The following is a 17497-nucleotide window of genomic DNA, read 5'->3' on the forward strand; positions in this document are numbered from 1 at the left end:
GTGACCCGCGGGTCCCTCCATTGAATCCAATACAAAACCCTACGCCTGCTTTGCACACTGCACCCGGCCGCCCCTGTGCCGCTGAGGGTGTGTTTTGTGTCCCTACTTGTGTCCCCTCCAGTGCTCTACAAAACCCCCCTGGTCTGCCCCCGAGGATGCGGGTACTTACCTGCTGGCAGACTGGAATCTGAGCACCCCTGTTCTTCATAGGCGCCTATGTGTTTTGGGCACCTCTTTGACCTCTGCACCTGACCGGCCCTGATCTTCTAGTGTGGTACCTTTGGGATTGCCCTTAAGCCTCAACGGTGGGCTGCCTATGCCCAGGAACTGAGACTTGTAAGTGCCATACTTACCACACAATCTAACCGATACTTACCTCTCCCAGGAACTGTTTATTTTTGCACTGTCTACTTTTAAAATAGCTTATTGCCATTTTAACAAATACCGTATATGATATTGCTCTAGTTCAAAGTTCCTAACTTACCTGTGTGGAGTACCTTGCATTTTATGTATTTACTTCAAATCTTGAACTTCTGGTTCTAAAAATAAATTAAGAAAATATATTTTTCTATATAAAACCTAATGGTCTTTGAGTGTGTGTTCCTCATTTATTACCTGTGGTTGTACAACAAATGCTTAACACTACCCTCTAATAAGCCTACTGCTCGACCGCACTACCACAAAATAGAGCATTAGAATTATCTAATTTTGCCACTATCTTACCTCTAAGGGGAACGCTTGGACTCTGTGCACACTATCTCTTATCTTGAGATAGTATAGACAGAACCACCTTCCTACAACTTCCTAGTATGATCTTGGTTAGCAGACCCACCTCCGGGGTTGGTATTGCTTCGGTATCTATTCTAAGGTAAGGAATCTGCAACCAGAAGTCTCCATCAGATGAACAAGTTACTTACCTCTGGTAGGAAATTATCTGATATAGATATATTCTAGTTGAAGATTCCTTACCGACCCATCCTCCCCGCTCTGCAAACTGATTTCTAGGGACAGGGACTCCCTTTCAGCGCCCTAGTTCTGGTGCACCACTTTCAGTGTTCTTCATGGCTCTGCGCTTCTGGTGTGGAAAGTAGTAAAAAGAAACTGACATCAGTGCACTGGGGTGGCGCCTATATGTGACAGCAAAGTTATCACAGCGACCATGACGCCAACGACAGACGTGTAGTCAACCAATGCCACCTGCCGGCAAGCAACGTTACTGCTCAAGCAAAAATATCTGGATCCAGTCTGACGCCTGGGGGAAATTCTAATGTAAGGAATCTGCAACTGGAATATGTCTCTACCAGATAATTTGTTACCGAAGGTAAGTAACTTGTTCTTTAAAACTACATTTTTACTGAAGGTTCCCTAGCCGGAGAATCTGGAAGATTGAAAACTGTGACTCTTAATGATTAGAGTATGCGCAGTTAGGAATATGTTATTTTACTATGTAGATGTGACCCAGCTTTAGTCTTTGTTACCAAAGTAGAACACAGAAGCCTTTGAATTATCTGTCAGAGGTTGTATGATCATTTCCCTAATTAGGTTCACCACATAAGGTACTTTTTTTCACTCTGCCGCAAACCTCTAGTGCAGCAATAACATTAGTTATTATTAAGTAGTTTGCCATGCCCCTCTCTGTTACAGAATCTTACCCAGGTCACATTCTTAGTAATTTTTTCAGTCAAATGTTAGATTTCCATTTTTAGGTCAGTCTCTCCCTGTTAAATACCAGATTTGACCCAGTAGAATGGCACGATCTGTCCCTTATCTTGACAAGCATAGGTTGGTGCTAGATGTGCTGTCAACAGTACAGCAGTGATAGAATACTAATTTGTTTTTTTATAGTGTATAATAGGTTAGATTTCCCAATTCGGCTCACTATGAATGGCGAGTATTAAGATTACCTAATATAGCTTATGCAGCACATTATTTACTTTTCTAGGATTCACAGTTATATACTTGACATTGTAATGTGTACTAAATTATTTTATGTATTTTGTTGGTTCTCTTTGAGTGTATTAACTTACCAAATATAATTATGACAAGATCTTTTACTTTTCCTAAGTGTTAACCCTGCCCAAAGCCACTGGATGCTGTCCATAATTTATCCATAATAATGTTTTTTTGGGTCTCAGTTAATCTTGTCTGTTTCACTTTATCTCTCCATCATCACCCTCTTATAATACAATGATTATTACATGTTTAAACTATATCCACTATTAATAGGTTAAAGAATGGACAACAGTATTAGGAAAGACGAAAAAAAAGGTAAAATCTGCAGATAAATTCTACTCCGAGTCAGAGGAAGATGAGGAGGATGAAGCATCTAGTAGCAGCACTGGTAAGTCATTTATGTTGCATAGAAACCGCTTTGCCACTGTACTGTATTGTAGTATTCGCTTAGTTCCTCCCTTCTCCGTGTAACGCCCCAGAGCACTTCCTAGTTGGCAGAGAAAGTAGCTACATCATTATTTATCCATGGTCTGAAGACTGCTGATTAATATTTGACCTGTGAGTAGTATGTTTTAGTATTGTGAATGTGCCTCGGAGGTGTACCACATGTTTTAATTAATGTGGCAGAGTGTGAGGGATACCTGTCAGACTTGTAGCTGTCATAGATGGACTCTCGGTCTTAGGTGAGACTGCTGGTTTAGGTATGACAGCACTTTTATTTTTTAGCCAACTAATCCACTACTACAACAAGTCGCAGCTTTTGGCCCAACCCTCCCGGCTCACAAGCAGTATCTCACCAAAACTCAGGCAGCAGAGGTGATTTCTAGCAGCCTTACGCATGGACTCCAGATATGACCCCTCAGGGAAGTTGCGGTGGAATGGAAGTTATCCTTTTCTCTCGTTAGCGACAAGCCTCAGTCGCATACAGGCAATGAAGGAGATGCAGGAGAGTTTTCAATATGTTCATTGAAAAGACTGCAGTCTACGATAAAATGCATGTGCTGCAAAGATTAGGATAATAAACAGTAAAAGAAGCAGGATTGTAAAGATGAGGGTTGTGAATATAAAAACCCCCACCATCTTAAAAAAAAGATATAAAATTCCAAACCATGAATGTCATAATCTCTATCCTAAAGAGAGCTAGGTGTGATAAACCTAATCTACATGTTCCGTGTCCATAAGAAGCACCCCCCAACCCTTGTTCCCTTCAATGAGATCTCTAGGTCAGACTCTGTGGTGACAACAAAGGCTGATTCTGCAGCAAGGTGATGTGCAGTGTAGATGGCATCTGGAAGGAACCCCTCTAATGACCTTGTCCGTGTGAGATGTATTTATATAGATCATGTAGGATCCCTGACGCAGGTATGTTCCTAAACAACTGAGGAGGAGGCAGACTTGTGGCGGCAAGTATATAAACAATCCCCAAAAAGTGCAACTTATGTACCTATCACACGTAAGTGAGAAAGGGACATGATAAATATACCTACGTACATCACTGATCATGACGCTGATAATGATGCCTTTTCAGAGTGCCACTGATAATGCACATCAAAACATCTTTACAAACTATAAACAATGTCAGCCATTTAAGAAGAAATAATCAAATAAATGGAATAACACTGAGCAGGCTAAGTAGGTTAAAAGTCAGTAGGTGAAGGGGACACAGGCCTGGAAGCCAAAAGGCTAAGCTAAACTGCTGTGTCCCGATAAGAACTAAAATAAATTCACTGCATAGCCTGAAGTCACTTGATTCATGATTTTGGGAACAAGTACTTTGCATGTTTGTGCTATTTATAAAGTGTTAACCCGCTGAAAGGCAGAAGAGTTCTGTACAGAGTCAAAGGCAAAGACCCCTAACGAGTGAGTGGATGGGTTGCTGTGTTCTGAAAGCACCAGTGATTGTTACTGCATCGTGATGTTATTTTCCTTTAAGATGGGGATGTTTGCAGTTCTTTAATTAATTGAACACGGGTTGCTACCTTCCTGATGGATCAAATAGATGTATTTTCATATCCTGGATGCACTGAGGGGAAAGGCCCTCTGCTTTGTTTTTGCTTTTTTAGGTCTCTTCTAAACAGTGCATACGCTCGCCTAGACAGCTGTCTGTTCGAGACATGTTGACTATATTCTGTGCGCTTACTTTTTATTTGTTATTCCGAGTGACATTTGTAAATCCTTGCTTATGTGTGGTCATTCTCTGGCCCAATTACTTGTAGCTTTACACTTTCATTACTTGTAGGTTCGTTTTTCGGCACTGTATTTTTCTTTGACTTCTGCAAGTGTTTCTGGAAGCCTAGCCTTTGTTTGTGTCTCATCTGGAAAGCTATAAGACCTCTTGTTATCACTTTGCTTTCTGTATCCAATTGCAGGGCAACAGGCATTGGCTTTTTAAAGCTTTTTTTAAATAGGTCTTTCCTTTCAATTTTCAGCGTGTCTGCTTTATTTGCTTTCTGAATGCAATTATTTGTGTTACCTGTAAAGCTTTATTTCTGCATGCATCTGCAAGGCAGCAGGCATCAGCTTTGTAAAGTCATCACGTTTCTTTCTGCTTGCAGCATGTTTTGGCTTTTTAAAGCTATTCCATTGATTTATTTGCTTTCTGTGTTCGTGTGTCACCTGTAAAACTAGAAAACCTCTTGTTCCTTGGAATAACAGCCCTTTGATGGCTCCCGTCTCTTTGGAGACAAGCCGGACTTGGCCTTGGAGAGATTCAAGGACTCCTGGGCTACGGCTTGGTCCCTTGGTCTTTCCGCTGCCTCTCACCCCCAGCAGTCTGACTTTCGCCCCTTTTGTGGCCACGTCCCCCACCCAGCTACCGTGCCACCCATGCTGTTTAGCCGGGGATGCAAAATCCCGCGTGGGACAGGAGACCAGAGGTCAGCCAGGTCCACCCTTACCCCGTCTGCAGCTGCAAAACCTCCTAGTCCGTTCCCTCACTTCGATCCAGTTGGCGGCAGGATTCGCCATCACCTGCCCCACTGGGAATCCATCACTACGGACAGGTGGATTTTGTAGATAGTTTGAAAGGGCTATTCCCTCCCTTTCAAATCTGCCCCACCGGCCATGCCTCCATCACTCAGCCAACTCCCGGAGGATCATTTGGCACTTCTCTGCCAGGAAGTCGCGGCTCTCTTGGCCAAGGGAGCTATAGAGAATGTCCCTGTGCCAGAAGTAGGTCATGGTTCCTCAAGAAGGAGAAATTCAAAATGCTCACCCTGGCTCGGGTTCTGTCTACCTTAGACCCAGGAGACTGGATGGTAGCGTTCGACTTGCAGGTTGCTTATTTCCACATTCCCATCCTGCCTGCCCACAGACGTTACCTACGATTCGTGGTAGTTCACGAGGACTACCAGTTTACCGTTCTCCCCTTCGGCCTTACCAGCGCCTCTCGGTTGTTTACGAAAATGATGGCGGTGGTTGCAGCTCATCTACGCAGGTTAGGGGTCTCAGTCTTTCCCTACCTCGACAACTGGCTGTTGATGGCGGACTTGCCCCAGAAAGTCGTCTCCCACCTTCTGACTACGGCAAACCTTCTGCATACGCTGGGGTTCACTATCAACGTGCTGAAGTCACACCTGACTCCCTCTCAGACACTCCCTTCTATCAGCGCTGTTCTGGACACAGTGCAGTTTTGGGCTTTTCCTCCCGAAAAGCAAGTCCAAGATATTCAGGCTATAATTCTGATCTTTCAGCCTCGTCTTGGGTTTCGGTAAGACTGACTCTGAGACTGCTGGGCCTCATGGCCTCCTGCATCCTGCTAGTGGCACATGCAGGCTTTGCAGTGGGACTTGAAGTTCCAGTGAGCGCAGCATCAGGGGCATTTCTCCGACATGGTCCAGATCTCAGCGGGGACTACGAAAGACCTATAGTGGTGGCTTTCAAATCTGCATTGGGTCCACGGCAGATCCCTCTCCCTTCCCCAGCCATAGATATTTATAGTTACAGATGCATTGCTTCTGGGTTGGGGCGGCAACATGGAAGAGGTGGAGATCAAAGGCCTCTGGTCTCCGGCGGAGTCTGGGCTCCATATCAGTCTTCTGGAGCGCCGGGCGATCAGGCTTATGTTGAAAGCATTTCTTCCCTCTCTCAAAGGGAAAGTAGTGCAGATGTTCACGGACAATACTACTGCCATGTGGTACTGCAACAAACAGGGCGGAGTAGGGTCCTGGACCCTTTGTCAGGAAGCACTACGCCTCTGGAAATAGCTAGAACATTAGGGCATTACCCTGGTGGTTCAACATCTGGTGAATTCTCAACGCCAGAGCGGACGAACTCAGCCGTCGATACGCAGCCGATCACGAATGGAGTCTCCATCCAGAGATGGCGCAAGGTTTCTTTCAGCAGTGGGGAGAGCCATCTGTTCGCCTCCGCAGGGAACGTGCAATGTCAGCTATTTTGCTCATTGGAGTTTCCAAGGCGGCACTTGCTCTGAGACACTTTTCGTCTTGAGTGGAACTCCAGCCTCCTTTACATAATTACGCATTTACCCCTTCTGCCCAGTGTTCTCAAAAAGATCAGGAACGACCGGGCCCAACTCATTGGTGGCTCCAGACTGGGCACGCAGAGTAAGGTATCCAGAGCTATTGAGTATGGCCATCGATCCTCCACTCTGACCGCCTCTTCGCATGGATCTTCTGTTGCAGAAGCCAGAAAAGGTTCTCCACCTGAACCAGTCCCATCTCTGCCCTCATGCGTGGAGATTGAGCGGCGACAGTTGACGACTTTTGATATTCCTCCTGAAGTCTGTGATGTTTTCTTGGCAGCCAGGCATCCCTCCACCAAAACAATATACGCCTGTCGTTGGCATAAATTTTTGGCTTGGTGCACCAACAAATCGGTTTATCCTTTCTCTGCCCCTCTATCTGAGGTTCTTTTGTTCATTCTTTCTTTGGTGCAGCAGAGCTCTGCTTTAGGCACCCTTAAAGGGAATTTATCTGCCATTTCGGTCTTTCTTAGGTTACCTGATCAGCCCTCACTCTTTAAATGTCCTATAGTGAACAGATTCCTGAAAGCTATCACCCATTTATTTCCTCCCACTCTATTTATCATGCCTCAGTGGGACCTCAGTCTTGTTGTTACTTAATGTGTACTCCCTTTCAGCCGATGCACAATTGTCCTTTACGGCTCCTCACTTTCAAGACTATCTTTCTTATTGCCATCACTTTCTGCTCGCAAGGTGAGTGAGCTTCATGCCCTTTCGTCCAAACCTCCATTCTTGTCTGTGCACCCTGACAAAGTGGTGTTGCACACTAAGGCTTCCTTCCTTCTCAAGGTTGTTATGCCTTTTCCTGTAGGCCAGTCCATCACCTTGCCTACTTTTTACGCACCCCCAAATCCTTCCCATGAGGAGGAGAGACTCCACGGTCTGGACCCAAAAAGAGCGTTGGCGTTCTATCTTAATGGTAATAAAGATTTCTGGGTGGACGATCAACTCTTCTTCGGGTATGTGGGTGCAAAGTAAGGGAAGGCAGTACAAAAACGTACCATCTCTCGATGGGTACTACTTAGCATCAAGATGTGCCATGCTTTGGCCAAGAAGCAACCCCCCTGAGGGCTTGCGTGCTCATTCCAGAAGAGCGACTGCTGCTTTCACTGCATTAGCACGCGGAGTTCCTGTCCTGGATATCTGCCAGGCAGCTAGGTGGGCATCCCTGCACACATTTGCTAAACACTACTGCCTGGACAGTCATGTCCGTCAGGATGGCTACTTTGGTTGTTCGATCTGGCAGGACTTTCTTGTATGATCTTGGTTCGCAGCTCACCTCTGGGGATGGCACTGCTTGGGTATCTATTTTAAGGTAAGGAATCTGCAACTAGAAGTCTCGATGAGATGTACAAGTTACTTACCTTTGGTAATGAAATATCTCGAAGAGACCTATTCTAGTTGCAGATTCCTTACCGACTCACCCTCTCTCCCAGCTTGTGAACTGATTTCTAGGGACAGGGATTCCCCCTTCAGGTCTTTAGCTCTAATGCTCCAATCTCAGTATTCTTGGCAGCTCTGCACTTTGGTGTGGAAAGTTGTTCAAAGAAACTGATGTCACTGCGTTGAGGCAACATCTATGTACTACTCTCGACGTCATCATGGCGACAACAACGCCCACCTACTGATGCGCAAGGGTATTACTCAAAGAAAAATCTCTGGATCCAGTCTGACATGGGGGAAATTCTAAGGTAAGGAATCTGCAAATAGAATATGTTTCTACCAGATATTTTGTTACCAAAGGTAAGTAACTTGTACATTAAGAATCAAAATCAGATGTAGTATGTATTAAACTTGTTTGAAATGGGATACTAATATTTTGACCTGATTTAATCATATCCTGAATGTGTATTGCTACTGATATAATTAGTACCAGCTGTGATGCCTTTTCTAGTGTTCCAAGGGCAGTATGGGGTTACTGGGTGTTACCATTTATGAGTAATGGAGTTTACTATTGGGTTACCAGGGCCACAGTATTGTGGCACTACGAATTGGAGCCAAGAGACTCTCTTTACTTGCATGACTTTTCAGGCTCACTGCTGAGACTTATTGCAGAAGGCAGAGAGTCTTAAAATGCTGAATACAGTCGATACGGTTTAACAGCTTCAGTGTCCGATCATTTCTGTTCTTTATAAAAAGAAAAGGACTTCAATAACAAGTACCTTGGGCTGGCTCAGGTGTTTTTTGTATCGGTCTCTGTGGGTTGCGCCTTCATTAAACCAAGGAAACTGAACTGGATAACCACAGCCAACAGGTGCCTTGTGTTTGGTCGTGGAGGAGGATAGGGCACTGTGTACCTGCAGGCTGGACTTTTCACGATGGTCATTGCCAGCCCAATACAAAGAAGATTGCCATCTTGCAGAACACACCTGGGTGAAGTCCAGTTTACCCCTGTCCACAGCTGCCTATTTACTCACCAGCAAAAGTATTCATGCTACAGGTTATAGATGTCCTTTGAGCATGTCTCTGACTTGATGAAAGCCAAGATAGTCTAGTCTGAGCATTTCAAAGTAGTGAGAATAGATGTCAATTTACCGTAATGCCAAGGTCAGCTGAAGTGACATGACACACTCTTTGAACTTGTTGACATCAAAGGAAGTGATATTCTATGACCTTTTACCCTGAATCTTCCCAGGAAGTGATGTGACTTTACTTAACACAGATGACATCATAATAATAGACATCACTGAAGTTACACGATAACTGTGTCATTAATATAATAATACAAAGCAAATGTCTCTTTTGGATCCACCTGTGTTAGGGTGCTGGCATAGCCTTTGAAAGTGGTGGGGTGTACATAATACAATACATGCCCTAAATTGTACTGAGCAAATCGAATGAACCAGATCTCTTTTGAATGGGCTTGAGGTGTAAAGGGGGCTCTTCTCACTAGAATATTTTGAATAAAGTAGTCAAATACAGCATTTTAAAGCCTTTGAGGCTCACCGTAGGTGTTACAGTTCCTGCAGGGGGGAGGTGTGAAGCACCTCCACCCAGTGCAGGCTTTGTTTCTGGCCTCAGGGGGTCAGAAACTCGTCTGCTAGAGGCAGGCTGGCACAGACCAGTCAGTCCTACACTAGAGGACTGGGTAAAATACAGGGAGCATCTCTAAAATGCCCTCTGTGTGCATTTTTTAATAAATCCAGCACTGGCATCAGTGTGGGTTTATTATTCTTAGAAGTTTGATACCAAACTTCCCAGTATTCAGTGTAGCGTATGGAACTGTGGAGTTCGTTTTGATAAATTCCCAGACCATATACTTTAATATGGCCACACTGTACTTATAAAGTCTAAGAATGGACTTAGACACTGTAGGGGCATATTGCTCATGCAGCTATGCCCTCATCTGTGGTATAGTGCACCCTGCCTTAGGGCTGTAAGGCCTGCTAGAGGGGTGACTTACCTATGCCACAGGCAGTATTTTGTGTGCATGGCACCCTGAGGGGGATGCCATGTCGACTTTGCCTTTTTCTCCCCACCAACACACACAATCTGCAATGGCAGTGTGCATGTGTTAGGTGAGGGGTCCTTACGGGTGGCACAACACATGCTGCAGCCCTTAGAGACCTCCCCTGGTCACAGGGCCCTTGGTACCACTGGTACCTTTTACAAGGGACTTATCTGTGTGCCAGGGGTGTGCCAAATGTGGAAACGATGTTACATTTTTAGTGAAAGAACACTGGTGCTGGGGCCTGGTTAGCAGGGTCCCAGCACACCTCTCAGTTAAGTCAGCATCAGTATCAGGCAAAAAGTGGGGGGTAGCTGCAACAGGGAGCCATTTTCTTACATCCCCTCCTTGCAGAATCCTCCATCTTGCTTTGGAGGATTAGTACCAATAGGGATACGAATGTGCTCTCCTCCCCAAAGGGAGTGTGCACAAGGAGGGTGTAGCCACCCTCAGGGCTAGTAGCCATTGGCTAAAATCTTGTATTTAAGGGCTCCCTGAACCAAGAGATTCAGATTACAGACGACTTCACAAGAGGAAGGACTGCTTAGCTGAAACCCCATTAGAGAAGGAAATGAGACAAAAGCTGACTTGGCCCCATTCCTACCGGCCTGTCTCCTGCTTCAAAGAACCTACAGAAGAAAGGAGATGCGTCCTCCATGTCCAGCGACCTCTGGAAAACCTCCAGAAGACTACCTGCATCACAGAGGAGCAAGAACTCCCGTGGACAGCGGCCCTGTCCAAAGAAGAAACATGTTTTAAAGGACTCCCACCTCACTCCAGAAGCATGAGTCCTAACCACTCTCCACCTGACGCCCACGGTCCGAGTCCAGGTGGCCCAACCGACCACAGAGGACCCCCAGGTGACGGCGACCAAGACCCACCCTGGGTTGACCTCACCAACCCTCCATGACAACACCTGCAGAGGGAATCCCGAGGACCTCCCTGACCGCGACTGCCCTGGATGAAGATAACCGATGCCAAAGAACCCACTGCACTCGCAACCCTAGGCCTTGGAAAAATCGACTCCCGGTGCAGCAACGATCAACAGGTGGCCCTCTTCCCTGTCCGACCAGTGGTGTGCCTGAGACATACCTCCCCCTGCCCATCCCTCTGCCCCTCCCCCCAAGCCCTAGCCTGCAGCGCCTGAGTGACCCCCAGGGGCCCCTCATGGAGTTTCATTGGAAACCCGACGCCCTGTTTGCACCCTGCACCTGGCCACCCCAGTGCCGCCTAGGGTGTGGGATTGGTGCCTACTTGGGGCCCCGCCAATGCTCCTCTAATCCCTCCTGGTCTGCCCTCCGAGTCGCGGGTACTTACCTGCCAGTAGACAGAATTTCGAGTACCCCCTGTCTCCGTAGGAACCCCCGTTAAAATTGCTCAACTTTGACCTCTGCACCCGGCGGGTCCATGTTGCTGATGATGGTTGTTTCGGTTTAACTTGAACCCCCAACGGTGGACTACCTATAACTGGGACACTGGAACTGCAAGTCATGTACTTACCTCTGAAACCTTACTTTGTATTTTCTTCCCCCAGGAACTGTTCTGAAGATGCAGCGTCCACTTTTAAAATAGCTATTCTTTGTTTTCTTAAAAACTGTTTACTTGACTAAAGTGAAACAAAGTTACATTGGTGTCTATGCTAAGTACTTACCTGCAGCAGTATTTACTTCTGAACTGAGTCTTGTGGTTCTAGTTCTAGTAATAAAGTAACAAAAATATGTTTTTCTGTATAAATTCCTATTAGTCTGGAGTTAAGTTATTGACTGTGTGCTTCTTCTATTGCTTGTGTGTGTACAGAAAATGCTTAACACTACCCTCTGATAAGCCTAGCTGCTCGACCACACTGCCACAAATATAGCATTAGTATTATCTGTTATTGCCTCTGTCAAGCCTCTGGGGAACCCCTGGACTCTGTGTACACTATATCTCACTTTCATATAGTATATACAGAGCCAGCTTCCTACACTTGGGAAATGTAGACTCTAAACTGAGGATTCAACTTTACTAAATAAAAAACAAACATTGAAACATTAGTCACTGAAATGCAGCGCCAACCTTCTCATTACAATTTTCCGATTTTTGCATACTTTTTCAATATGAAATAATTATATCTTTAGAAATGCGGGTATTTGCTTGTGTGTACTTGTTTGTATATTTTTTGCAAATTACCTTAATGTTGGAAAAGTCGTACAAATTGCATGGGGTCCCCAGCTTCCAGTAATGATTCAGTGGGGGTCCTCAGGAGTGAAAAGGGTTGGGATCCACAGCTTTATGCAAATAATCACTTTTAACGTGGTAGCACTAGCATTTTGCCTTAGGTGGCCCCACTAAGAATTATCTCCAGCTGCCTATGCCAGCATTTTTCCATAGATGTCCATAAATAAAGTATTATCTCTAGTATGCCTGGTCCCTCTCTGTTAATAATTGTCTCCAGGATGCCAACACCAGTATATTATAAGGGACAAAAGTAGACTGCCAAGCATACCACATTCTTACTCATGCTAATGTACATCACTAACTCACACTCATCTCACCTACTCGTTTTTACTCAACTATTGGCGGGGGGGGTGTTGTTTGTGCGTTTGTAAGAGGGTTGTGTCTGCGTGTGTGTATGTATGTGTGTATGCGTGTATGAATGTTGGAGTGAGTGCATGTAAGTGCGTATGAGCGTATGAATGTTGGAGTGAGTGCCAGTATGAGTGTTGTAATGAATGTGTGTATGGATGCATGTGAGTGAATGCGTGTAAGTCAGTGTTTGTGAATGAGTGTATGTGGGTTGGGTGTCTGCGTGTGCATGTATGCGGGGAGGGTGGAGGAGGGGGTTGCTGTACCTGGGAGTGGGGGGGGTAGGAGATGGGGGGGGGCACTGTACCTTGAGGGGGGGACGCTGTACCTGTAAAAGGGTTGGGGGGGTTATTGTGCTTGCTTGGGGGTCAGTCCTCTGCTGGTGACAGTGAAGAAATTCTCTGTCACCGGTAGCCTTTCCGCTAGGGTTTTCTTGGCGGTGCTACCCCCACAGAAAACCTGGTGGAAAGACAGCTCCTAATACCGCCAGCAGTCTTCTGTGGACCGCTGGGTCAAAGATACTAATCTCTGGCCTAGCGGGTCCGACTGCCCTGGCGGTATGAGCAGAGATGTGGCGGGTTGGCAGATTCAAACATGTTGAGATCATACACCTACACCGATTCCAGTGTTAGTTGCATGATACCATGTACTCTGGGGATTCCTTTGAGGATCCCCCAGTTCTGCCTGTGCAGTCTTACGAGGTCTTTCTGCCAGCACACGCTGCTGCTAACCCCAGACACTTTTCTGCTCTTCTACTGGCTTGGGTTGGAGGAGAAAAACAAAGGATTTCCTGTAAAGGAGAGGTGTGACCACCTCACTTTGTGAATTAGGTGTCTAAGAGCTGGGGTGCCCGCTCAGCACTACCAGACTGCTTTGAAGGACACATTTGGTGCCCTCCTTGCATAATCTGATTTTCACCACTTCAGGAACCCCCTGCTCTGACGTGAAACTACACAAAGGACAGGTGAGTGCGGCCTCAATACTCAGTGGGTTGCCCACCTGCCTGAATGAGGTGTTATCACCTCCGCTCAGTGCAGCCTTTTGTCTCTGGCCCTCGAGAGTGCTGGCTTTCATTTGCGGAGGAGGGGTTGGGGGGCAGAGACGTGCCTAAGGTGGCTGAACTGGTCAGGACCAGCCAACACACTAGCAGCTGTTAGGTTTTCAGGGTTCACCTCTCAGGTACCCTCTGGGTGCATTTATTAATAAATCCCTCACTGGAATCAGTGAGGGTTGAATACCAAACATTCCTGGTTTCAGAAAAGTCATTGTGTAGCTGGAAAATCCGTAATGACCAGTGTCCATCACATGTATTTAAAATGGCTTCCCTGTTCACTTACTATGTCTAAGAATCAACAGAGACATAGCAGGGGAATATCTGCTCATGCATATGTGCCCTCACAGTTGTCCTGATGCACCCTGCCTTAGGGGTGACTTACACCGGGCAAATGCAGGGAAGGGGGCCTGGCACACAGGGGTTGTGTGACAGGTCGTGTTTTCAATATTACCTGCATCAACATACGTGGTCTGCAATGGCAGCCTTGTGTGGGTTTGGTGACGGGTGCCTGGGGGTGGCACAATGGTGCTGCAGCCCTCTGGGACCTTCCTTAGTACCTAGGTACCAGGGGTACCATTTACTAGGGACTTACAGAGCGTGCTTAAGAGTGTGCCAATTGTGGAGAACAAGTGTGCAGGTTTGGGAAAGAACTCTGGCACTGGGGACCTGGTTAGCAGGGACCCAATGCACTTTCAGTCAAAAACACATCAGATACCATGCAAAAGGTGGGGGCTAACCATGGCAAAAATTGTGCTTTCCTACAATGCCCCAGTGGGATGTTAATTTGGTTCTGGCCTTTTTAATGTGCTCGACTTTCAAACCTCATCACACCTGTCCCCTCAGGCTTCTCACATTGAAATCAGCCTTCCTTGTAGCAATTGCGTCTGCCAGCGGAGTGCGTGAGCTGCGGGTCTTATCATCTCAGCCACCCTACCTCTCTATCCTAACAAAGTAATGCTTTGCACTAGGGCCTCTTTTCTGCCAAAGTGGTCACGCCTTTTCATGTAGGTCAATCTATCATCTTGCCTACTTTTTACGCACCCCCACAACCTTCCAAGGACTAGGAGCAACTCCACCCCCTAACCCAAAAAGAGCATTGGTGTCTTTGTGGGGTAGGTGGGTGTGGAGAAAGTTCAGATGGTGCAGAAGGGAACCATCTCTTGTTGGGTCGTCCTCTGCATGAAGATCTGCTATGCATTGGCTAAAAAACAACCCCCTGAGGGCTTGTGCGCTCCTTCTACCAGAGCTAAAGCTGCGACCTCTGCACGCGGAGTTCCGGTCCTAGACATCTGCCAGGCAGCAGTGTGGGTATTTCTGCACATGTTTGCCAAACACTACTGCCTGGACAGTCGGGTCGGTAGAGACAGGCACTTTGGCTGTTCTGACCTGCAGGACTTTCTCATAGGAAACTGTCTTGCAGACCTGCTTCCAGGGATGGTATTACTTGGGTATCTAATCAAAGGTAAGGAATCTTAAGCTAGAAGTCTCTATCAGATACACAAGTTACTTACCTTTGGTAACGCCTTATCTGGTAGAAACTATATCTAGCTGCAGATTCTTTACTGATGCACCCGTCCTCACTGCTCTGCGAATGGATTTCTAGGGACAGGGACAACCACTTTCAGGGCCCTAGTTTGGATACACCAGTGGTCAGAGTTCTTCGTGGCTCTGTGTTTCTGGCATGGAAAGTTGAGAAAAGAAACTGATGTCAAAGCATCCGGGCGGTGCGTACATAGGAACCGCAAAGTAATTTGTGGGCTGAATGCTGCTGCCGGATGCAGAGCTGATTGATGCCACCTACTGGTGCGCAGGGGCACTGCTCACGAAAAAGTTTACTGATGCTTGGGGAGAATTCAAAGGTAAAGAATCTGCAGCTAGAAGTAGTCTCTACCAGGTAAGGCATTATCGAAGAAAGGTAACTTGCCCATGTGTACATATATACTTACTGGAAAAAAAAATTAGTGAAGTTTTGCTTTGGGGAAAATATCAGTGACATCGTAATGTTTTAAACTAAAAAAAAAAACACTGAAATTCACCAGTTTATCTCTACCTACTATAACTCACACCCCTGCCCAGTCTTTTTATCAATTATGTTATTTCAAATGTTATAACGATGTTGTTCGTGATGTTGTACACCATGTCATAAGTGATTTAATTTTGCGATAATTAGCTCTGCATGGCGAGGGCATGAGTTATAGTTACCTTAGCGCTCAAGTTAGTTACATTAGGGTGTAAGTTATAGTTAGTAAAATTAACTATAACTAGTGAATTTCAGTTTTTTTTTTTTAAATAGTTTAAAACATTACAGTGTCACTAAAATGTTCACCTATTTATAATGCCACTTTAACTTTTGGTATTTTCAGTGAATTTCAGTTTTTCTTTTATGCAAAGTAATATTTTATTACTATAAGTAAAGCCAATGTCAAAAAGAATAGTCAGAGACATTTTTTTTTTATGAAACATCTCTGAGCCCTTCTTTTAACATTTTTCAGCCGACAAAATTGAAACATAGAAACAACCACAGGAGGGCCTTACACTCAAGCTGAAGAGCATAGCGCTCCAACGGGGAGTACTGTAAAAATATGGTGAGTTCTCCAGGGGTCATAAAGTGAATGACCCAGGAGACTTACTTTTTTTATGTTGGTGGGTGCAGCGCAGGGACCCTAGAGTCGCTTGATCTCAACAGTCGAAATATAGAAATGCTGTTGAACCTTAATTTCGCAAAAACTTCTTAATGGATTTACACCAAATTACAAAAAACATGTTTTCTGGACTTAGACTTCTGCCAAATTTAGTGTAATTCTATTCAGCAGTTTTGGCTCCTAAACGGTTCCGAAATCCCTATGGAATTTGCATGGGGTTTTGTGTTTTGGGACCCCCCCTTTTTTTCAGCCCCTGCATGATGAGGTTATGGCACCAAAATTATTAGCAACCAAAAAAGCCATTTGCTACGGAAACATACTTAACTATAACTACCAATGGCGACCACCACTGGGATTAGCACTTCTTTCCTATTTTTGCCAAAAAACTCAAAATTTAGCTCTGTTTTGTCTATTTTTTCAGTCCCCTCCTAGGGAATCCATAAACCCTCAGTGCCTTTAAGAACCCCCATGATGTTGCCAAAAAAAAGACAAAAAAAAACGCAAATTTCACATGGACACTTAGGGCCTGATTACAACTTTGGAGGAGGTGTTAATCCGTCCCAAAAGTGACTGTAAAGTGACGGATATACCACCAGCCGTATTACGAGTCCATTATATCATATGGAACTCGTAATATGGCTGGTGGTATATCCATCACTTTACCGTCACTTTTGGGACGGATTAACACCTCCTCCAAAGTTGTAATCAGGCCCTTAATGTGGAAAAAATGGTATTGAGCCCTAAATAAAGAGGGTTGGCAACAGTTAAGGGGGTTAAGCCCAAGTAGGGCATTAGCCATTCCTTTGGCCTTTTACATTTGCCTTTTATTATTTCCTCTCCATTACAACAGATGCATAAACTTTACACCAGTATTGCAAATATTTTTCACCTCTCAGTCGAAATGTTATTTGAAAACTGTACGCGTTAAGGAAAATTAATTTGTAGCTCATTTTCTACAGTATATGTTTATATAGTTATTCATGAACAGTGTCAGGAAATGTTTTTATTGAATCTTACTATACCGTTTTGTGTGTTTTCCAAAAGATTTAACTCATTAAATACAAATAATAAAGTAGTAGCAAGATATTCTGTGACCATTCTCCACAGGTTGCTTTTAGCAAGACATACCCAGGAGTTGCCTGGGCAAGGAAATGACACCCTTTGGCTGGAGCATTTTGCTACTATTATGTGTATCAAAAACCTTTCGTTAGGGGTGGGAGGAGAGTTATTAAAGAGTAGGAGGATGGGTAAGATGGGCTGGAGTGACTGTTGAAGAAGTAACTTCATAGTCTGCTATTTACCAATGTCATATATGCTGTTCCTTACAAAACATAGTTTACAGTTTTAGACAA

General features: G+C 45.1%; 1 protein-coding gene across 3 annotated transcripts in view; it reads left to right on the forward strand.

Moving 5' to 3' along the window:
* AP3B1 (adaptor related protein complex 3 subunit beta 1) overlaps window positions 1–17497 on the forward strand; it is a 1440584-nt gene that overhangs the window by 851725 nt on the left and 571362 nt on the right. For all 3 annotated transcript variants that reach the window (XM_069223388.1, XM_069223395.1, XM_069223382.1), the window contains exon 18: window positions 2227–2341. In XM_069223388.1, the coding sequence (XP_069079489.1) occupies window positions 2227–2341 (115 nt within the window). The remainder of the gene's footprint in view (window positions 1–2226; window positions 2342–17497) is intronic.

The sequence above is a fragment of the Pleurodeles waltl genome, chromosome 1_1 (assembly GCF_031143425.1).
Source record: "Pleurodeles waltl isolate 20211129_DDA chromosome 1_1, aPleWal1.hap1.20221129, whole genome shotgun sequence".
Classification (NCBI taxonomy): Eukaryota; Metazoa; Chordata; class Amphibia; order Caudata; family Salamandridae; genus Pleurodeles; species Pleurodeles waltl.